The following is a 24,631-nucleotide window of genomic DNA, read 5'->3' as shown; positions in this document are numbered from 1 at the left end:
GAAAAATCAACATACAATTGTGAAAAGTCTCAATCAACATGATTGGAAGTACTACTTGTATATGACCTGTTGATGTTGGATTTCAACCGACCAACTGATGAACAAATGAATCAGTTGGCTGGATTTCATTTATGCAACTCATGAGTCATGAACCCAAGGGGGTCTCCCCACACCTTTATCTCAAGCTGGCGATTTGATGTACACATGGTTCGAACCACATCGTCTCCATGTAATCATAATAGTTTTAACGGTTTAACAGTTTTGACCGAATTTCTTAAATTTAGTTTTTTTAAACATAAAATACATGTAAAAACATGGTCCTTAACTTGTTCGTGTTCGTTTGTTAAGAAATATATGTGGCGTTTATGAACACTTACCGAATGAGATTTTATGTTATGTTTGTTTGTTAAGTATAGGTAAGGAACGAAAACGGACGTTGACGAACACATATGCACACAAAATAATATTTATAAACACAAATGGAAACAAATGAACACAAACAAGCGTTCATAACATAATATATAATAAACGGACTCTTCTTAAATATTTTATTTGTCGGGATTTTGAAGTATGTAAATAAAATATAAAAAACTAAAAACACTAGTGAACTATCAAACACAAGTGAACACGTTACCGAACGTTCACGAACATAAATGAAGAACGCGGCCTCCGTTCATGTTCGTTCATTTAACTAAACCAACGAAATTTCTTGTTCGTGTCTGTTTGTTTAATAAACGAACGAACTTCCCGCCAAACGATTCACGAACTGTTCGCTAAAAGTTTGGTTCGTTTGCAGCCCTATATAGGAATTCTTCAGCCTTAATGCCCGGCTTTTACTTTCAAACTACCAAACAATATATGACAGTTTGGTGGCTTTAGGAATCCCAGAACCGTATCATTCTAGGTTATATCATTATGTATCAGATATTAGATCAATCGAAACCTATACAAAGACTTGTATAAAACAAGTGTTACGACCCTAAGATCTATAAACGTAATTTTAAAAGACTTAGTTTTGCTATTCAAAAAAGGCTAGTGACGCAGCTTGTTATCTGTTTACTTTTTACTTCGATATATCAAAAACTTATCGATAAATGAATATTGGCATTATTTGATTAAAAGAAAACACTAAATTTTTATAAAGGGTGTCACTATTGGCACACCCATTTGCCTATCTACATACCTTAAAAGATTTTTTTGTCCTTATATGCACACCCTGCAATGTCGAACTGTGGCCAAAACGCGGTGTTTTGATCCGGTTAACCTAACAAAGACTGACGGGTTTCTGACGGGTCTGTTGACCGGACCAAAACGCCGAGCTTTGGCCACGTTTTGGTCCTGTCAACCAGACAAAAGACTGACACCCGGTCTGGTTGACATGACCAAAACACGGCCAAAGCTCGGCGTTTTGGTCCGGTCAACAGACCCGTCAGACACCCGTCAGTCTTTGTCTGGTTAACCGGACCAAAACGTCGCGTTTTAAACACAATTCGACACTGCAGGGTGTGCACATAAGGACAAAAAATACCTTAAAAGTGAAAGTTGGGTACGGGTATGTACAACTGTACAATTTTCTTTTTTAGTATTTGTGCGACAAAACATGCACAAGTGGATAATAAAGTGGATCAATACCCATCTTGATGACACTTGGGGCATACTACTATTAAGCGGTACGGTACAACCTAAAAGTGCATGTGTGACAATCATTCCTACTTTTAAGTGGTACGGTACAACCTAAAAGTGCATGGGTGACCATCATTGATCAAGATAAAATTAGGGATCTAAAAAACCTTACACAATCCGAGTATTTGAAATATGAAAATATCCGAGACAAGTATTTGAATATGTGATTGATAAAAGAATTTAGCGGGTTAGGATACGGGTATGATAGTAGGTGATATTTGACCTGATTACACGAATTTATATACTTGTTTATCCGAATCATATGTCTGAAAATTCTAATTTTTATTTTCCATTGATCCTTATTTACTCTTTTTCTTAATTTCCGAGTGACAAATGAAATTTTCTTTTTATCTATGTTTGATGGTATTATTTAGGTTTTATGTGCTATATAGTATGAAGTTATCTTTTGAGATTTATGTTAGCATTAATTTATATGTCTTACATATTTCAAACATTTTGTGGTGATGTTATATGCATGTATTTTTTATATTTAATTTCTTGTAGTTGTTAGTAACATCCAAACTCTAATAAGGCATTCTAAAAATGTCATATGGCAATTTCTCATGCTATCTAATTATAATATTAAATTAAGACTTTTAATTTTTTATTTAAAATAATTTATAGATAATAAATTATAAATATTATATAGATAACTGTGAAAATATTTTGTTATCATTAACAAATAAATATATTTTACTACTTTTAAAGAATTTAATATTCAACTGAATATAGATAACGATTAAACATAATAATATATAGTTATACCTTTTATATTAATGTATATTTTAAATTTATAATGTTATTGATATTTTTGAATAATGAACTAATATATTAAAAACTAAAATTTCCCCTATATTAATTTACACTTTTTCTCTCCCTCACTAAAACACTATTCAATTTTCTTTAATTTTATTGGTACACCTTCTACATTCTCTACTCTCTATTTCTCTCATTCTTTAACTTATTCTTTAACTTATATTTCTTTACACTTTTTCTTAGCATACGGTACTTAAAAGCTCATGAATATTACCAAACTTTACTCATGAATATATACAAACTTAATTTAACAAACTAATTCTATGTGTCTTTTTTTCATTTTAAAATATTTCTTTTATTGATATACTGATATGAATTTTCTAAAGGTTTTATTTATTTGTATAAGGTTTCAAATATTATCGACAGCCTTGCCACAACATACGGGTTTGTGACGGTTTTGTTTTTTATATGAAGTTTCGAATAAAGTTACATATGTTATCAACGACCTTTTCAACATACAAGTTCGCTAAAATGTTAGACGTTATTCTTTTTATTGTTTTACTTCCCCGCGCAACGCGGGGGTCTCAAATACTAGTAATATACTTAATACTTAAAACTTTATAGTTTATTCAGTTTTTCGCATATTTTTTAGTATTCAACTCGTGTAATACACGAGCTATTATGATATTTTAATGTTTCTAATTAACATATGCTGGTTTTTGTTAAAAATTCAAGTTAGTTGTGCGAACTATCATATGATAATAAAAATACGTCACACTATTTGAAGTTTTTTATATATTATATAACTATATCGTTTCTATTCTACAACTCCGTGTGATACATAAGTCTATAACCTAGTTGGATTGTATAGAAAAAATTATGTTAACATTTAGAAGCCTCACCGGCGATAATAACAAAAAGTGAAAGTGTGTTAAGATATTTGTATGAAAAATCACCATTTAGATATAAAAATTACTAAAGTTGTGAAAAGTCTATAGGCAAGACTGGTAGTACTTGTATATGACCCATTAATGTAGGATTTCAACCGACCACTGCCTGACCTCACCTTTAACCACAAGCTGGCGATTTGACCCACACATGGTTCGAACCACACCATCCCAATCCAAACTAGTATATTGTTTCCCTTGTGATTGTGACTTCCTAATTGCTTTTTTTACGATAAATTTGGATCACTGACGAATCACTGAAGTATCATCGTGCCACAAGCGGAACCACGGTTCACCCGATCATATCCATCTCCACTAGGCAATAATGTCTATACAATAATTCAAGAGGAACCCCAAAAAATATGAGAAAACCCCTTTGTGGGAATCGAACATATATGATCCTATTATATAAACTTGATCGAACATACTAAACCCGTTGAATGACTATATCAAACTAAATAGGTTAAACCGATGCAACTGAACTGATTTTGACGATTTGATAGTTACAGCCCGAATTTCTTTAATTTTCTCTTTTAAACAAAAGTAAATGTAGAATTCTTTAACCATAAACCATAATGTGAACATAGAGGTTTTTGTAGGACTTAAATGACTGGTTTTTTACTTTCAAACTACCGTCCATCAACTTAAAAAAACATATTAAATACCATCATTGTGGATTAGGATCAAATACAAAGGATCCTAATTGTAAGAAGTGCAAGAATAATTTATAGAGTGACAAGTGTCCAAAAAAAAAAAACTCTTAAACATCCACCACCACCAAAACCCTAAACCCCCACCCCCCCTTTTTTTTGCCGGGGGGGGGGGGGGGGTGTTTAGTTTTTTTTAGGTTTTTTTTTTTGGGTGTGGGGGGGGGGGGGGTTTAGGTTTTTTGGGGGTGGGGGGAGTTAGGTTTTTTGGGGGTTTTTTTGGTGAGGTATAGTTTTTTTTTGCCCGGGGGGGGGGGGGTGGGGGGGGGAGTTAGTTTTTTTTAGGTTTTTCGGGGTGGGGGTGGGGTGGGGTGGGGTGGGGGGTTTAGGTTTTTGGGTGGTGGTGGTGGGGGGGGGGTTAGGTTTTTGGGTGGTGGTGGGGTGGGTGGGGGTGGGTGTTTAGGTTTTTGGTGGTGATGTAGTGGGTTTAGTTTTAGCTTATTGGACACTTGTCACTCTATAAATCCTTCTTACACTTCTTACAATTAGAAGCCTTTGTAGAATAACTTGACCCCATCATTGTATATCTAATGTTAGACCAAACAAAACCCGCAATAGAATTTGTATAAAAGGCAAGTGTTTAAAACAAAGACAAAGGATCAAATACAAATACGTTTATCGTTCAAAACGTACGAAGAGTGTGGAAAGGTAAAAAAAACGCGGTGGTATTTTCATAATTATTTAACTCGTAAGGTAATTATCAAAATTACTCTACAAATGATCCTGTAAGGTAATTTTATAAAATGACCTTTTAGGTTAATTTGACCTTGTAGGGTAATTTTGTATGGTATTATAATTACTCTCCAAATGATTTTGTATGATAATTTTGATTTTGTAGGGTAATTACGAGTAAAATAATTACGAAAATGTCACAACATATTTTACTTTTTCATGTCATTCGTACATTTTGTATGATAAGTCTATTTGTAGGGGATCTTTACTCTATAACAAAATAACACGATTGAAAACTAAATTCATGTGAATCTTGAAAGTGAAAGTTGGGTACGGGTATGTACAATATTTTACTTAATAAACTTAAATCATACGCGTGTGTTAATGTGTGTGGGTGGTTGTGGGACAAAACAAGCACAAATGGTTTATAAATTGGTCAACAATCATCTTGTGACCCTTGGGGATTCCTACTTTAGAGTTGTACGGTACAACATAACATTGCATGTGTGACAATCATTGATAAAGATACTCGTGGATGTGATGCCCATCACCCCCAATCCTTGATTGCAATGGGTAAGATCTTTTCCACTCACAATGGATCACACTCATTACAAATACCATTTGGGTTTTCATTATATACTATTTTGAAATTGTTTAAAGTGTGTATCTAGTTTTGTTTATGTAAATTTCAGGCACGATAAAAGACGTCTTCTAAAAGTTAGTGAAACAATAATACCCATGTATCTATAAAACCAACGATTTGATATGAAGACGGATGTTTTTTTTTTTCATTTTACCGTGTATGACATATCAAATGCTGTCTATATGCATACTTTAACGAATTACAATATACTCTACACTAAGAAGGCCCACATTGCCTCATGTTTTGGGGCGATCTTGAGCCCTCATGGAGGAGATGGCAGCGATGTGAAGAGGGGGGGGGGGGGGGGGGAGGTGCAACCCAACATGGCGGGGTTTGTGGGTTACCCCATCAGTGATGCTCTAAAACAATGTTGTTTTCAAGATTGAAAAAGATAAAAGTTGTTCACGTCTAATTCAAAACCAAACCACAAACCAACTTTGAAAAAGAAAAAAAAATAAAATCCATAGACGGTTCTTAAACCAGTGTAGAAGAGGTTTTGTCGGTTTTTTCCCAATCCGATTTTCAAAAATTAATAAAAAGAGATTATTATTAAGGTTGAACACATAGCAAACTTTTCTAGAAAAGGAAGGACATAACAAAGCTAAATGGGACAAGCACCAAAAAGTTCCCAATTGAAAGAACCAAAGTGTTTGATAAGAGTGAGGATATTGATAACTAAAGGGTCAATCCTCAACTCAATTTCAAACCTCTCCTAAACCTCATTCATTGAACCAAATCAATCCATTGACTAAATCACTACATATTAGAAAAAGAGAACCAAAATAGCTTATGGCCCACCAACTAGTGTTGACTCAACTTAACATGTCATATGGTTCAACACTTCAACCCTCAAATTTGCACTTAGTTTATTGTATAAGAATCAAGATATATAGAAGAATGACACCTTGCATTTTTCAATTTATATTCAATAAAAAGTAAGAAAAAGAGATGCAAAGGAGACCCACAAGTTGGGAGGTAGAGCTAGATAAAAAGATAGTATTGAAGGCATGGGGATAGGGTTCTTGGACAAAGTGCAACACCTCACTTACATGTTCCTTGAAGATATTGTAAAATAATATTACACATGTGAAAGTGGGTTGGGAAGAAATTATATTATATGTAAAAAAAGTAAGATATTTGAATCATGCCAAACACTTGTTCGTACAAATTCGTATCACTATATGTTAGTAAAATATAATAAAAAATGTAACAATAACACAAACAAAAAACTCCATGAATGCATATATTTAAACTACCACCATTGCAACTAAAGATCATAACCACATATACCTTCCACTCCTATCACATTTTCCCATAACCTCTTCAACATATAATAATAAGGAAAATATTTGTACCAAGACATGAAAAAGGAACCAACTTATAATTTTTATAAATATATTCACTTTGCGCGAAAAACACAAAATTGTGAATCAGTTCTCACGCTTCTCGTGGATATTTAAATAAGCTAAATGTATAACGTTGATTAACAACTATAGAACTGTTTATATATGCACGTTGTGAATCAACGTTACAAAGGTATACAAACATCACACATATATAAAAATATAATATAATAAAATAAACACGTATACCCTTTGTCACTTCATCTCGTCCCCCTCGATGTTGTCTTTTCCCATCTTGAACTTCACTTTCACACACATGGCATATGCGTGTATCAATTCAAGTATATTCACATAATCATGATTTAAATAAATACGTAAATAAATGCAATGATTTTTTATTGGTTCTCACAGTTTTCGCAATTCTTGCGTTATTTTTGTGTTGAACCCTCCCTACCTAAATCTTATTATATATTCTACATTTAATGTTCCAATAAATCATGAGATACTCAACCTCACTAGCTCAGCACTATATATGATCACTTCAACCTCCATACCAACAACACAATATCTCTCTTTATTACACACACAAAAATATATACACCGATATATACGCAGGCGCATATACGTTTAACGATGCAGAGCGATAAGGTTCTAAAATCATGGATTAAAAAGTGGAAAAAGATGAACAATGGCGGAATCATACCGTCATCCGAAAGCTGTGACAAGTGCTGCCAATGGGTGTTCAGATGGCCGTTATCGATGAATGAAGAAGACGAAACTTCGATTCCACGAGATGTTCCGAAGGGTCATATGGTGGTTTACGTAGGCAAAAACCAGCGGAGGTTTGTGATCAGTGTGAAACTACTAAAACACCCTTTGTTCAGTGCGTTATTAGATCAAGCTCGAGAAGAGTATGACTTCAGTACTGATTCTAGACTCAGTATTCCTTGTGACGAGGATACGTTCCTCAGTGTAGTACGCTGTGCCACGTCACCGCATGATCGGAGAATCCCTCTGTGTCTTTGACCTTTTAACTCAAATGAATTGTTCCTGCAGTATTTTTATATGCATTCATGTAAAGAGAGAGCGTAATATTGTATGCGACTAGCTCGTAAATCTAGTTTGAGAAACGAAACCTGTTTTTTTACGGGTTTAATTTGTTAAATTGAGATATCAATGATCAGTAAAGACAGTCGATGTATGATCATGTACACACCTATTTCTGCAGCATTTACAATCACATAAAAAAATAAATAAATAAATAAATAAATAAAAAACTAAAAACTAACTTCCAGAAGTACCAACTTTTATTTATTTTTTGAGTTAATTACTGTTTTCGTCTGTGGTTTGTCAAAAATCACTATTTCAGTCCATTAGTTTAAAATTTGCGATTTCAGTCCCTGTGGTTTCACTTTCGTAACCATTTCAGTCCCTGTGGTTTCACTTTCGTAACCATTTCAATCCATTATTCTGTTAAGTACAAGGACTGAAATGGTTACGAGGTGGACTGAAATGGTTACGAAAGTGAAACCACAGGGATTGAAATCGCAATTTTTAAACTAATGGACTGAAATAGTGATTTTTGACAAACCTCAGGGACAAAAACAGTAATTAACTCAAAAAAAAAAAAAAAAAAAAAAAAAAAAAAAAAAAAAAAAAACTAAAAACAAATTTCCAGAAGTACTAACTTTTATCTCTTTTCTTTTTAAACCGTTAACTCACGCACCCACTAATCCTACTCCTAAATCTACACCTTTGTCCACCATGGGCAACCGTAAGCTGATAATATGCAATATAGAATTTTTAACTATTAAAATGAGTTTTCTCGTGATCCCTCCCCATGCCATATAACCGCTCATCACTAATGTTGTAACATAAGTCGGGTACTACTAAAAACTACAGAAACTGAGTGTTACCGACAAACAATGCATATTGAGAAACAAATTAAAAAAAATACAGATTTTTCAAATGCACTCACCGACGAAGGCTATCTTCAATCTTCGTCATGCGAGACACTATGGTTCTTCCCTTCACAATTCATCATCCAAAATATTAGTTATTTTGAACCTGCATTCTTCTTTTGAGTGTACACAAATGTATGAAAAAATCATCAATGCATTTAAGGATAATTTAATTCAAAACCTTAAATTATCCCAACCAGTGACTAACCAATTTATCGGTTGTGTACAGGTAAAATAGTATTTGATACAGCAATCACTAAACATCAAAGCGAATAAATAGCGCAATATTTGGTACGCATGTAAAATAGATTTGATATAGCAACCACTAATCATCAAAACGAATAAATAGTGCAATATTCGGTACACAAGTTATTAATCATCGTTACAGAGTAATGTTTGACGATGGTTTCTATTACCTCCGATGTACCAAGGCACACATGACATGATATTAGCTTATCCGAAGAATCTTAAAATTGCATTCAATCATGGTCATGGGCGAAGCTTTTAAGGGGCGGGAGGGGGCGGCCAACCCCTGAACTTTTCGCTCAGTAGTGGAGAGTATGTAGTTTTCGTATAGAAACTTTTGGGTATATACGTTTTCGACCCCCAATTTTATGGAAATTTTTAGGTCCGGTGACTTCCGCCCCTCCGTTTAGAAATCTCAAGCTTCGCCACTGATCATGGTGGGGTTGATCACCAATTCACTACAATTTTGTACTTTTCGTCTAGTGAATTCGAAAGACTCAAAAACAAAATTGATATCTTACTCATAAATTACGTAATTTTGACTAAGCTTATGTGAAGTCAATAATATTATCAACAAAAATAACAGCGTACCAAATGATCGACGGAATCCACAGTTACTCAAGAAAGAATTACAATATATCTTTTATATTCAAAATATAGAGGAAGGTTAACGTACATTACGGCTTAACATACATCACGTACGACAGGTAATTACGCACGTTCATTTTAAAATCACGCACGTTATAACTCAAAAATCCAAAATCACGCATGTTGAAACACAATAATCACGCATATTGAAAACATTAATCACGCATGTTATAGAACAAATCACACACGTTGTCGTACGTGAAGTACGTTAAGCCGTAATGTACGATATACTTTTTCTCAAAATATATTGATGTAAAGCAGGAATAAAAAGATGCGATAACCTAACATATAAAACAATGCTTTAGCACTACAAGGGGAAAAATATACACATGTTATATCTGCCTCATGATAGAAGTACATATGATACAAAACATCAAAACGGCGTAAAAACAATGGCAGCGCTAAATCACATTCGCTAAAATACAATCAACACGTAAAGCACTGAAGATTACCGCTTCACTTAGGAACTCACATTCCGTGGATTGGAAGCAAATTTCAAGATAACTTTAACCGCGAATCATCTAACATCTTCGAGCAATTGTTCAAGCTCTCTTTGACCGAATGGCGTTCCACTAGAATTAGCATCTTTTGATTTAACGGAAAAGTAGTACAGAAGCCACGCGACCATGAAATAAACCTCCATAAAAGACTGAAAAGCGGAAGCGAACAACTTCCCAAATAAATGCGACAATGCCCATTTTGCAAACGACCCGCAAATGATACCTTCTAAACATTTAAGATTGATCGCGGGATGCAACATTAACGACAACAAATGACACCCTTCTTTCACAACGTCCCTAACGCTTTTTCGGGTATCTACCATCGCGATCCACGCATCAACCGCAAAAACAAACGAGATCAACGTATCCAACAAGAACCACGACAACAAAAACCCGTAAATCTCCCTCTCGAACCCTTTCACCCAAGGCGACCCCACCGAAAAAGGCATCAACTTTAACCTAACAAATATCTTAAAAAACAGATACTGATCCTCAATCTCTCCAAAAAACCACACACCCAAAAGCTGCGTCAGCGCGTCCCTAACCGCCCATCGCATAACAATATACCCCGATAACCGTTTCAACCCTAGATTCGACCCGTCCCATAACGTCCGGAAAAACGACTTAAACCCCTTTAACAAATCATTCACCACTACCACAAAAACAATCCCAAGAACCCAAGCATAAGTAACAACAAACCCGAAAATCGCAAACCCGTATGAAGCAGACAAAACACTAAGCAAAAACAACAAAGCAGTCATCTCATGATGTTCAAGCTCAAATCTTTTTAAAAAAAGCTGCAATTCATCAAACTCATCAACACCCTCTTCCTCATTTTTCTCATTTTCATTTAAATTAGCATCAGTTGTCTCCATATGATCACCAATCTCAATAAAGTTAACAACTTTAAACATAATCTTGGAACAAGAACGTATAATTTCAAAAACCCTAATCCCATTATCCACCACAAGGTTAGAAAACCCTAATTTGGGGTCAAAGGCGTTGAAAAATAATAAAGTGGAATTGGGTTGAGGGGTGGGGTTGTTACCGAAGAAGCGGTGATCAAGATCTTCATCGCCGGAGAAGAAGGGGTCGTCTAGGGTTCCGACGCGGGTGAGGTGGAGGAAGGGGCGGCGGTGGCGGTGGTGGGGGTGGGGTGAGGCGGTTGAGGCGAGGTGGAGGCGAGAGAGGAGGGATTTGATTGATGGGTCGTGGTCGATGAAGGAAGTGAGAGAGTGAGTGGCGGTTTCGACGTTGGAATGGAGAGAGAGGAGGAGGAGAGAGAGGAGGAGGAAGGTGGTGAGGTGGGTGGAGAGGATTGTGGTGGTTTGTTTGAGGATTTGGGTTGTGGTGTGGTGGTTGATTGGTGGTGGTGGTGGTTGTTGTGGTGGTGGAGGGTGATCCATGATGGTGGTGGTGGATCTTGGATTTGTCTTTCTTGAATGTTATTGTTTGTGTTGTTAGGCTTTTCATAGGATGGAATTAGGGGTGTTCAAGATCGGATAATCCGGTTTTCGGATATCCGAAAATCGGATATCCGTAATTTCGGATAGTGAAATATTGACATCCGAACCCGAATCCGAATATCCAATTTTTTATTTAATTTTTATTATTTTTATTATTTTTTAATATTTAGAACCGGATTTTTCGGATAGTTTCGGATATCCGATTATAAATTTCGGATATTTCGGATATTTTTTTGGATATTTCGGATATTTTTCGGATACTTCGGATATTTTTCGGATATTTCGGATATTTTTCGGATACTTCGGATATTTTTCGGATATTCGGATATCCGAAAAAAATAAAAATTAAATTTTCGGATATTTTCGGATAATCCGATTATCCGAAAATTCTCAAAATCACTATCCGAATCCGAATCCGAATTTTCGGATTATCCGATTTTCGGATATCCGAAAATTCGGATATCCGAAAATTCGGATATTTCGGATATGGATTTTCGGATATTTCGGATTCGGTTTCGGATTCGGATTTTTTTGAACACCCCTACATGTCGTAATCTAATTTGCTTATATTTGTGTATTATTTTTGGCTCTCTTTCACCAAAGTCCCCTAGATTTGCCACCGGATGTGTGTTTTATACGTTTGAATCGCCAAAGAAAACCTTGACATATATCCCCTTTTGTAATTATACTTTACGTGATGTGTGTGTATAATGTGGTGTTGGTCGAGGCTGTGTTTATGTGCAAGTTTCTATGTTGGGAACTTGTGATGTTATGATTCTAACTTAGGGACAAAGAGGCGAAAGATAGAGTAAATTACAAAGTTCGTCCTTTATGTATGTCATTTATTACAAAGTATGTCCTTTATCTTTAATAAGCTCAGAAAACATACTTAATGTTTGCAAATCCTTACATGTTACGTCCTTTAGTCCTAATCCAGTTACTTTTCATGGTTAAATTTAACTAAGTCAGCCCCACATAAGGGTATTTTGGTCATTTTATCATAAATATTAAAATAAATAATCATCAAAAACAATAAATATATACAGACTAAATGTTTCTCCTTTTCTCTCTAACTATCCTAACCCCACCACCACAACCCAGCTGCCACCGCCACCACCACCACAGATCTGCCACCACCACCACTTCACCTGCAACTTTAATCTGCTCCAAACCAGTTTTCCGGAAAGTTTCAAACCAGTTTTCCGGCAATCAAATCATCAAGCTTATTGAGGAGCTTACTCATCTCACTCAAAAGCTCTGTTCCAAACCAGATCTCTCCCCCCTCCCCTCTCTCTCTCTCACACACACCCACCACTATCACCAACACCATCACCACCGTCAACCGCCATAGCTCCATCATCACCACCGCTGCACAAACCCCAACACCGCACCTCCACCTCCACCACCGCCCAACCCCAACCTGCATATTCAGATCTGAATATGTACATATCTGAACACCACCACAAAATTCAAACCCTAATCTACATTTAAGCTACTAACCCCAAACAAACCCCAAATCCGGATTCAAACTACAAATCTCCCCACAACCACCACCTATTCGATCCGATTAAAGAGAGAGAAAAGAGGGCAGTAGAACGAAGACCGCATACGGTGGCGATTAACTGCGATGATGACATCCTTAATGTGCGGCGGCGTACGGCGGAGAGGCGACGGCGAGGAACAAAGTGGCCGTTTGAGTGTCTCCGATAACTAACTGACTCAAAGTAACCGTTTCGTTGAAGTATAATCGTTTTGGAGTCCAACGACGGGGGTGTGGAGGTGGTGGTGGTCCGGTGAGGTGTGTGCAGGTAGTGGCAGTGGTCCGGTGAGGTGTATGGCGGTGGTGATCGGTCTAGTGAGGTGTATGGCAGTGGTTGTCGGTCCGGTGGTGGTGGTCCGGCGATTAGAGAGAGAGAGAGCTGGTGTGTGTTTAGAGAGAGAGATGTGTTTATGTGTGAGAGAGAGAACTGATGTGCGTTGTGAGAGAGAGAGAGAGAGTTGTATGTATATATATATATATAATTTTTTATTATTTATTTTAATATTTATGATAAAATGACCAAAATACCCTTATGTGGGGTTGACTTAGTCAAATTTAACCATGAAAAGTAACTGGATTAGGACTAAAGGACGTAACATGTAAGGATTTGCAAACATTAAGTATGTTTTCTGAACTTATTAAAGATAAAGGACATACTTTGTAATAAATGACATACATAAAGGACGAACTTTGTAATTTACTCCGAAAGATAAGACCACCCATTTCTATTTTCTGATTTTGATAATCAAAAAACATTTTTTTATTCTGATTTTGAACGAACTGTCAATTGTGAATTTCGATTCTCTATTTTTTCTTATGATTGTTATCAGTGGTGATGATGTTCTAGCTAGGAAGCGGTAACACCAAGATGGTATCAAATAACAAATTCATATATGATAAAAAAGAAACAGAATGAACAGTGGATTTATTATTAAATTAATATTATAATGGATTTATTATTAAATTAATATTACAATTAGATTATTAAATTAATATTAGAATTAGATTAGAATTATTTAAAATTCATATATGATTAAGAGATGAGCAAATGGTATTGGGTATAGGTACTGGTCTCAAATTTACCAAACCGGTGTATTTTTGGTACCGGTTCCGCACAGGTATTCACCGGTTTTTACCCTCAAATACCGGTGCCGTACCAATACCGACCTGTACCGAACCGTGCCATACTAGGTATATTCGGTACCGGTACCCATTTTTGGTGATTTCGGTACCAGAATTTTCGATACCGGTTGGTAACGAGCTCATCAAATCCTGTAGCAACACAGCAATGCAAGTAGCAAATGGTATTGGGTATAGGTACCGGTCTCAAATTTACCAAATCGGTGTATTTTTGGTACCGGTTTCGCACAGGTATTCACCGGTTTTTACCCTCAAATACCGGTGTCGTACCAATACCGACCTGTACCGAACCGTGCTATACTAGGTGTATTCGGTACCGGTACCCACTTTTGGGGATTTCGGTACCAGTATTTTCGGTATCGGTTGGTAACGAGCTCATCAAATCCTGTAGCAACGCAAGTAATTGCACCGTTTAGATTACTTTTCATACACACAGTAAGTAAACTGTATTTCGTTTGAATGAGGTTTTATATACACAACTTATTTTGCTTTCTTTTTTGTCTTTTTCTGTAATGAATGAATTGTAGCATGTATAATTAACTTGGATATTTAGGATATTGATGAGCAAATCGTATCAAATCCTGTAAACAAACCGGTATCGTATCGGTACCAAATTTACTATACCAAATCATTTTCGGTACCAATTTGGTACCCACCTTTTGGCGTTTTCAGAATCGTTACTTTCGGTTTGACACTGGTCTAGCACCATACCTGTATTTAGTGATTTTTACCTTCAAATACCATACCGTATTGTACCGAGCATTTTCGATGCCGGTACCTAATTTCGATGATTTTTTGGATCGGTACTTTCATTGCCGTTACCGGTACCGAGCTCATCCATATTTTAACGTGTTAGCACCGTAATAACTGAACTGAAAACAACCGAATTTCCAATGTGTAGGGCGTGTGAGTCCTATTATTATATATTAGGTTATTTAAAATCGTTTTTTATGACGGAGTGACTATCCTTACCATGTCATTTTATTTATGTTTTGATATTCGGTGTCTGTTTGCTGTTGCTGACACGCCTTTTGTAGTCATTGGGTCCCGCCGCAACGCGCGGACGGAAAATAACTAGCTTAAAAAAGCCTCACATAATGTCTAACCTACCCAAATGAATATCATTACTTTTTTGAACTATTGAAAAACAATTTCATTTTCAAAAACATTATATTATATATTATCTAATTAATTAAAAATTATCTTATTATCTTATTGTTGAAACACTGGTTAACACAAGGATAATCAATGGGGTTGTTTCGTTTATGGGGTTCAACCTCTTCTTCTACTCGTATTGATGGCTCGAGATCTGCAAAACAGTAAACACCGTTAGTCTCGTTAAGAGGGGAGAAAGGGGGTTTCCCTCTTAACCAGGCTCCGGCGTGAGAATAAGTACTGTTCTGAGAGAGAAATAAGCAGTGTGTGTGTAGAGTGAATATAGAGTGTAAAGATCCTGAACCTGAATGATGAAGGGTCCTATTTATAGTCGGAGGGTGAAGAAGGAAGGAGCAGCTGTGCCAGCTGTGGGCGTGTGCCAGCTGTCCGACCAAGAGGAATATCCTCTTGGTATGCTCTGTCACGGCAGGTGTAGTGGTACACGTGGCGTTCTTACATTTGCCCATGTTGGATACCTCGTACTGGTGTTGTCAGCTCTGCTCCCTGATTCGTCGCAGGCCTATGTGGCGTTCTGCGAGTGGTGACACGTGTTGTCCTTTATGTCGGATAGAGCATCTTTGGCGCCAGCTGCGAGTCTTCCAGAAGTTTCTAGAAGCTTCTGGGTTGTTTTGTTAATGTGGTTGCCGAGTATGCTCAAAAGATGGTGTGGTCCTTGCCATGTAGGCAGGGAATTTGGGACCATACCTCTTCAAGTCCCCCAGTCCAGTGTGCCTTCTAGTTGAGTTGATCGTCTAGGAGGGATTCTGGACTTATGAGAGTTGTGATTTTTATGCAGCGCCTGGAGTTTGGTACATTATAGAAAGTGAGCCAAAATGGACGCTTTGCGCATGGATTTTGGCCTTTTGTCAAAGGTGAGCCACACGGACGCATCGCGCATGGGTTTTGGCCCTTTGGAAAAAATGAGCCAAATGGACGCATGGCGCATGGATTTTGGCCCTTTGAAAAAAGTGAGCCAAATGGACGCATGGCGCATGGGTTTTGGCTTCTTGTAGAAAGTGAGCCAAATGGACGCATGGCGCATGGTTTTTGGCTTCTTATAGAAAGTGAGCCAAATGGACGCATGGCGCATGGGTTTTGGCTTCTTGTAAAAAGTGAGCCAAATGGACGCATGGCGCATGGGTTTTGGCTTCTTGATGTTTCCTTCTGGTAGAAGTTTGGTGGTCATGGGGAAGTGTTTGGTGTGACTGTCTGACATCCCTGTCTTATCGGAGGTGAACAGTTGCTTTTTCAGTGACTTTCTATCACGTCAGCCGGCCTTGTCGCCCATGCTTCCCGAAAAAAGAGCTGACGTCTTCTATCTCTTCTGACGTGTCACTCCTTTATTGGTTGCTTTTCCTGTGCTCTGACGGTCCACTACCCATCGCATTAAATGCGATGGGTATAAATAGGAGGCGGTTACTCCTTTCTCCTTACATTTTCAAATTTCAAGTGTGGTTTCCTTCTATCTTCTTCCCTCATTCTCCGTTCTTCAATACTTTTCTTGAGTTCTTATCTCCGTCTTCTCAGTATTCACACCATGTCTGGTTCGAATCCTGCCCAACGGTAAAGAAAATATAAGGGGAGGGCCCCTCCTGGTCCTGACCAAGCTGTTATTGGGTGGAAGGAGGGGAGTTATTGAATCTGGTTAGGGGTATGGGCTTCCGTCCCGAGTGGGGAGCCCAGTATCCTCCTGCCGGATCTACTGCTTTGGACGCCCCTCCAGGCTATATCACTTTGTATGCAGCGTTTTTTCGGGAAGGTAGTTTCAGATTACCTGTTACAAAGTTTACTGCTGTTGTGTTAAGGGGTTATGGGCTTCATATTTCACAAGTTAATGCGATTGGGCTTCCACGCATTACCCATTTTGAGTACGTCTGTAGGGCTTACCGTATTGAGCCTACTTTTGAGATGTTTAACGTATTTTATAGTGTTACCTACGTCAGCGGTTTCTATTCGTTTCAAGCACGAACGGGTGTTGTTCCGGTGTGTTCTGTGCCGTTAAAGAGCCTTCATGACTGGAAACAGAAATTCTTTTACATCCGCCGTGGTGTAATTCCGGTAGATATGCCGTATAGGCATGTGAGTCAAGGGATTCCGAAGGCGAATGTTATGGAAGATTATGCTGCTCAGGATTGGTATAGGAAGATAACCCACAAGGCGACTGCCATTTCCCAGCTGGATGAGATGGCTTTGGTTGGTGCAGGGATGAGTTTGTTGTGGGTGCCCAAGCATCCATTGGGTCAACCTGTATACAGTTATCAGGGCAAATGTATGTTTCTTTCATAAGTTATTGCTGATTTATTCTCCCTTATGTTTAGTATGTTTTTGTGTGTTCCCTTATCTTCTTGCCCCTTTGCAGTTGGGTACAGCCTGATAAATGTCTTGGACCCGAAAGCAGCGGGTGCCATGGTTGAGGCTATTCAAGCGGATGGGAGCCCAACTTGGTTAGACCAAATTCGTGGTCGTTTTTTGCATCCTACTGATGAAAGCTTGGATAGATATGCTAACGAAGTTTTAGGTGAAGATGCTTGGGATGACTCTGTCGACTCGGGTCGAGAGGAAGTCATTGTTATTTCCAGTGGAAGTTCTGACCAAATTCTTGAGGGTCTAACTTCTCGTTGCGCGCGTGCAGGTACCGCGCGGGGTGATGCTGCAGAACCCGTGCAGGATGTTGGTGATGATGATGATGAAGAAGTGCATGTTGATCCTTCCGCTCAGTTGGAGCCAAGGAAAAGAGCAAGGACTAGTAAGTCTGGGAGGAAGGAGGGAAAAACTGAGGGTAAAGCTGCTGGTTCTTCTCGTAAGCAACCCTCTACTCTTCCTTGTCTAGATTATGTGGTTGTTTCTGACACGTTCTCTGGCCTACGGGTTGGCGAGAGAAATCGAGAGTCAGATCCTGACGATGGTGCTACCTTATCTGAGCACATGAAGAAAAAAGCCCTTGAAGATCACAAACGCCAACTTGATGAGCAAGCTGCTGCTCTTCTTGCTGCCAAAAAGGCAAAACTACATAAGGAGGCTCACCCAGCACCTTCGGAGTCTGAGGTTGATATGGGTGTGTTTAGTGGAGGTCGTGGAAATCTTTTGGAGGAAATATATGCTGCGTCTGCTCCTCCCCCTGGTAATTGACTTTTCGTTGTACGTTTGTCATCTCTTTCATCAAGTTGTTTTTTAATTGTTGTCTCATGACAGTGGTCAAGACTAGTGAGAAACCGCGGGTGGTGGACATTTCCCAGATCACTCCACCTGCTTCTCCCCCATCGAGAACGGTAGGTTTGACCCCCCCTCGTGATGATGTTGAAGCAGACCCAAAGGGTGGGGAAGGGGCTACTGAAGGTTTAGTTGAAGGAGGTGTTGCTGCTGGAGGTGATGGTGGAGCTGATAAGGGTAAGGGTGTTGAGGTAGAGGTGGAGTCTAGTGAAGCTACTCCACGACAAACCATTTATACTAAGCGTCCCCCTGGTGGAGATGGGGCTACTTCTGGTGTGGTGCGCAGCCCGCATTTTGAACATGACCCTTCTGATTCCTGGGGTAATCCGGCTTGTGATGACTTACCTCATGCCCCGCGCTGGAACCTTACTCAGGGTTCCAGGATTAACGATGTCAACAATTGTCATGAGTTTTTTGCTATGTCTCTCCCTCCTGTTGAGAGGATGTTTCAGAAGAACCGCAATCGATTTGCTTTGTTGGATGATCATGTTCGAGCTGGGGTTAATTTCTTTGCTACTTCTCAGGAAATTCTTCGCGAGTGGCAGTTGATGGGAGAGGAGACCCTCGAGTTTGAGGAGTCGAAGAAGTTGTTTGTTGAAGAGAAGGAGAAATTTACTGCGGAGAAGTAAGGTTTGCAGTGGAGGGTATCGGATGCTGAACAGAAACTTGAAGAGCAAAAACAGTTGAATGTTCAGAAGCAGAAAGATTGGGAAGCTGCGTGCGAGCGTACAAATGCTGAGATGCAGTCTCAGCGTGATGCAATTGTTCGTTTGTCTGGTGAGAAAACGAAACTTGCTGAGGAAGCGAATCAGGCACGCCTTGCTGCTGAGAAGAAAGAAAAAGAATATGTTGATCGCATTGATAAGCTGGAGGTTGTTGCGCAGCAGAAGGCAACTGAGTGTGAAACTGCGCAGCGTCTTCTTGCTGAGAAGACGGCTGAGTGTCAAGCTTCAGAGCTTCTTGCTGAGGAGGCATCAGCTGACAGCAAGTGGTTACTTTCTCGTGGCGTGCCTTTGGTAATGCTCTTTGCCGTTGTTTTTGCTTTGTTGTATTTTGTGTCCTCTTTCTTATTCGATCTCCCTTTTTATGCAGCTTGCTGATCGTATTTTGCACTCGACTGAGCTTGCAACGTACATGTTTGAGTTGGGTAGGGCGGCTTACAATAGCGGTCGGAAGTTTGGGTATGCTGAGGGTAAAACAGCCGTCATTAATAAAGAGAAAGATTATCATTTTGAGCTGTATAAGGAAGATTGTGAAGGTGCTTTTGCTGCTAAGCGCAAGGAGTTTTCAACCCTTGAATTTGCTGTTGTTCGAGCCGCAGAGAAGTTGGCTCGTAAAGCGGATGGGGTTGCTTTGCTGAAGAAAGCTTTAGGAGAAGATGGTGATGCAGCAGGAGGTGCTGGCACCAGTCAGACTTGATCGGTGGATTCCGGCCTATGCGTTGTGTATGGCCTTGAATGGGCCTGTAATGTTGGCTGTTTTAGACAATTTTAATTTTGTTTACCTGTTGTGGGTGTATGTACTTGATCTTCTGGTGAATATTTTATCGCTTGTTTATGTTTATGCGAATTTTGTTATCGTCATAATATGTGCATGTTTAATTACTTTGATTAGGTGTCACGAATGAATGATGGCGCTGACAGGTGATGTTGTGTTACTACAACGTTTTATTCTGTCGTTTGAATGTGTGCGCTTATAGGTGACATACGAAGTGATCGAGTTGCTGGTTATTGTGTGAGCTCAGCTGTGTTCAGCCTTGGGAGCATTACGATGTTTAGTTACCTTGCTATCGATATTTTCGTGTTTATGTGGGCACGAAGTTGTATTTTGGCGTTTTGTAGGTTTTGGTTGTGTTTCTGACCCGGCTGTTCACTTGGTTGTGACGAGCCTTGGAGGTCTACAACGTTTCCTATGGTCGAGCCATTGATGTTTTCGTGTACGCCCAAAGTAATAAATGCAGTTGTGACAGAAAATTTGCATGAAATAAAAGTAGCCAAACACTTCTTGTATTAAAGTAAATGTGTTGGCGGTGCGCCCTTTACGATTACATGGTTGTTTTACATGTAGCATTTTCGGAGTTGTTGGGCATTCCAGGTTCGTGGAACCTCTTTGTCGCTGATGGTACGTAATTTGTAAGCTCCCTTGCCGAGTACTGCATCGACTATGTACGGGCCTTCCCATTTGGGAGCCAGTTTTCCGGGCTTCTCTGCGTTGGACGCTTCATTGTCTCTTAGGACGTAATCTCCCGGGTTGAAGGTGCAGACTCGGACTCTGGAGTTGTAATATTTTTCCAGCTTCGATTTGTATTTGGCTTCGTTGATTGCTGCCATCTCCCTCCGTTCTTCTAGGAGGTCCAGGTCAATCCTCCTTTCTTCGTCGTTGTTGATTAGATTCATGGAGAGCATTCTTGGATATGGTAGCCCGATTTCTGCTAGGATCACTGCTTTAGACCCATAGACTAAGCTGAAGGGCGTTTCACCGTTGCTTGTCTTTGGCATCGTTCTGTGGGCCCATAATATGCTGGGTAGTTCATCGACCCACCCTTTTCGTTTCTCGCCAAGCCTTGCCTTTATGCCATCGACGATGCTTTTGTTGACTGCCTCTACTTGACCATTCCCTTGCGGGTGCGCAACCAAAGAGAAGGTGTGTTCGATGTTCAATTCTTTGAACCATCGTTCGAGGTCGTCTGCTGCAAAGTTCGTTCCATTATCGGTGATGATTCTGAGGGGTAAGCCGAAACGGCATATGATTTGTTCCCATATGAATCGCTTGACGACTGTTGATGTGGTTGATGCAAGGGCCTTCGCCTCTACCCACTTGGTGAAATAGTCGACTGCGACTATGATGAACTTAACCGCCCATGGTGCCTCTGGGAAAGGACCTACCATGTCTATGCCCCATTGTTGAAATGGCCACGCGGTTGTGACAGGCACTAGTTCGTTTTTGGGCCGCATGGTCTTGGGCGCGTGCCTTTGGCATCCACTGCACTTCCTTAATTCTTTCACAGCATCGAGATGCATCCCGGGCCAGTAGTATCCGGCATTCATCACTTTTGCCACCACCATTCGAGGCCCGGCATGGATACCACAAATTCCTTCATGCACTTCCCGGATTAGGTAATTTGCGTCGTCGGCGTCAACACATCTCAGCAGCGGGCCTATATACGACTTTCGGTACAGTATCCCATCTGCCATCTGATAGTGTTCTGATTTGTATTGGATCTTTCGCACATCGGCTTTGTTTTCGGGAAGTACCCCTGACTGCAAGTACATGATTATCGGTGTCATCCAGGACGTTGTTCCTGTCTGGATGACACTTACTTCTCTGAGTGGAACGGATGGGTTGCTCAAAACCTCTACGCACACATCCTTTGCTAGGTGCTGGAAGCTTGTTGATGCGAGCTTACTCAACGCGTCTGCCGGCTTGTTCTCGCTTCTGTTTATGTGGTGCACTTTGTAAGAGTAGAAGGTTTGTAGTAAGGTTTTTGCTTGGTCGAGGTAGAGTGCCATGACGTCCCCCTTGGCTTCGTATTGGCCGTTTATTTGCCCTGCTACAAGCATGGAGTCCACATGCACTTCGATGTGTCGGACCCTCATTTTGATTGCCAATCGTAACCCAGCCAGTAAAGCTTCTGTCACACCCCGAATTTCCACGTGTCACCGGTGGGCCCGGTGGGGGAGTATCGTGACGTAGTTGATATCATCATTTGTCAAACAACACAAATTATAATGCACAGCGGAAGCAAATGAAAATAGATTTATCTCAACCATTAAGTGTAATATCAAGTATCACAAATAGTCGAAATAGATCCACAGGCGGATCGGAATAAAAAGAAGAAAATTGTTCAACAGATAAATGCATCCCAAAGCTTGCGAGACTCTATGATGCTAAGGAGAAACCAGCCTATTTCGTATAGCACCTGCACTTAATCTTTTTGGGGAAAATACATCAGTTTGCACTGGTAAATACAATTTAACTGACTCATTTTGAAAACAATTGGAAAATTGATTTTTAAATGCACAAGGCACAAAACATTTTATAACTTGGGAATAATTAATCAAAGTTAAACTTGTAAAAGATTTACATGTTTGTTGTGCGTTCAGTCGCCCGAGTCGTGTCGGGTTTAAGGTTAAATGACACACCACTTAGTATAAGTCCGCGGCGGGAAGCCAACGTTTATACCTTAATAATATGGACATAATACCGGGTGTACGCCTACACCCGGGTGTCAAGGTCGTGGCCAAAAATGATGCCAAGGATATCCGGGACATGGTCATTAAGCTCCCAAAGGCGTAAAAACAAACAAAACCAAGTTTTTAAACGGATCACATTGATAGTACCCAACCACTAATGAGTTGGGGTCAATTGCCCGACCAAGCGGTATTTTATATACCGTACCCCCAAGCCCGTATAAGGGAAAATAAGTTAAAAGTATTTACCTGAGCAAGTATAACCACAAAAGCAAAATGCAAGTGTCTTTTACTGGGCTCCTATTCTGGAACGAAGGTTTGTAATAACTTATTAGAATCCTAACGGGTCTTTAATATAGCCTAAGCCTAGACCGGTTAGCTTCAAAGAGTAAAGTAGGGTTTAATCGCGAGGAATGCGAAAACCGGGAAGGAATGTGACTTAGACCCTACAAGCTTGGATACTTGTATAATATGGGTAAACTAAACACATTCTGGATTTAGAGACTAAGATGATACGGTTTGACCCGTTTCGGCTAATATACGTGAACTAGTCACATAAGCCGACCCGAACGTGAAAGTGCGTAACGAGTAACCATATAAGTCATATGCAAGTTTCCTGAGATTATATGCACCAAATATGTTGTAATATCAGTAAGGTATGTCCAATTATGCCCCAAATGGTTTTAAATTCAATTTACACCTTATAAGGGTATTTTGGTCATTTTAAAGGGGTATAAAAGAGTTAAACTAAGATTCTGAGTCATACATCTGAATACATTAGTAATTATACTTAGTTTATTATGATATAACAGTAGGGTATCATATATATGTGAATTTTATTGATTATGACCATCTTATGCACCGAAAGGGCGTTTTGGTAATTTCACATAAGCCTAAAGGGTCAAAACTGGAAATCTGAGTTTCCAACTTTAGTTTACTGTTATAATATAAATTTTTACTAAATATATCAGTAGGTGTTTGACCTTATACATATAAACTAGTTTTGACATACACTATGTCGTAAAAATGCCTAAGAAGGCGATTTGGAGCCATTTCCGGGTTTTAAAAGAAAAACTAGTATTTTTATATTTCCAGAAGGCTCAAATGATTATATTTAACATAATAAATCAGTAGAAAAAGGTTTGGGGTCAAAAGGTTTTGTAAAACTCATTCTATGGCCAAAAAGGGCAAAATCGGCATAAGCCGAATTTAGCTTAGAACCTTAAGTTATGCTCAGCCTAAAAATAAATAAAAATCTTTAAAATTCCCAAAATATTATTATATAACAGTGGGTATAAAGTTTTGATATAAAATTCGGGTTTAGGTAGGCTATGCGTTAATTACGCTAATTATTCATTAAGAAAGCTTTTAATTACGCTAATGAGCATAACTTCTAATCTAAACCTCAAACTGATGTCAAATTTTTGGGGACAAGTCTATATTTCAGTAACTAATATGTCTACCCTTTTACATTTTCAAAAAATCATGATTTTTAGACCTTTGGGCATAATGGTCAACATATGTGCATTTAGCGGAATCATGCATATGAACAAGATATCTAATGAACCGAGTTGTATAATCACTGGAGGATATACTAACATGTTATTAGGTCCAAAAGAAGCTCTAAGGAAATATTAATCTTGACTAAAACGGGTCAGAACTGAAAGTCAAAGCGAAAGTCAAACTATGCGACTTTCGGTCCCGAACCGGGTCTAAACAGAAAATTGTCGAGTTGAACATGTTGGAACATGTTCTTATACTTATTACCAAGTTATATTAATGTTCAAACAGGTTATATGCAACCTACATTGCTAATTATGTATT

At 38.9% G+C, this 24,631-nt stretch overlaps 1 protein-coding gene and 1 long non-coding RNA gene across 2 annotated transcripts; both read right to left on the bottom strand.

Annotated features, from left to right (window-relative positions):
- Positions 1–7,306: 7,306 nt before the first annotated feature.
- Positions 7,307–9,668, bottom strand: LOC118484303. The gene is made up of 3 exons (XR_004873264.1): positions 8,730–9,668; positions 7,888–7,973; positions 7,307–7,801 (listed from the first exon to the last, which is right to left on the bottom strand). It is a non-coding gene; the product is annotated as an uncharacterized LOC118484303 (long non-coding RNA).
- Positions 9,669–9,888: 220 nt separating this feature from the next.
- Positions 9,889–11,548, bottom strand: LOC110891272. Its single transcript, XM_022138968.2, has one exon. It carries the CDS (start codon positions 11,510–11,512, stop codon positions 10,124–10,126), a length of 1,389 nt encoding a protein of 462 aa, XP_021994660.1. The 5' UTR covers positions 11,513–11,548; the 3' UTR covers positions 9,889–10,123.
- Positions 11,549–24,631: the final 13,083 nt, after the last annotated feature.

The sequence above is a fragment of the Helianthus annuus genome, chromosome 11 (assembly GCF_002127325.2).
Source record: "Helianthus annuus cultivar XRQ/B chromosome 11, HanXRQr2.0-SUNRISE, whole genome shotgun sequence".
NCBI classification, from domain to species: Eukaryota; Viridiplantae; Streptophyta; class Magnoliopsida; order Asterales; family Asteraceae; genus Helianthus; species Helianthus annuus.
The sequence above is the reverse complement of the archived record's forward strand: the minus strand, read 5'-3'. Positions and strand labels throughout refer to the sequence as shown.

Bases quoted from the DNA above. Each gene is read 5' to 3' on its own strand.
- LOC110891272 (XM_022138968.2), bottom strand. From the start codon at position 11,512: ATGGATCACCCTCCACCACCACAACAACCACCACCACCACCAATCAAC.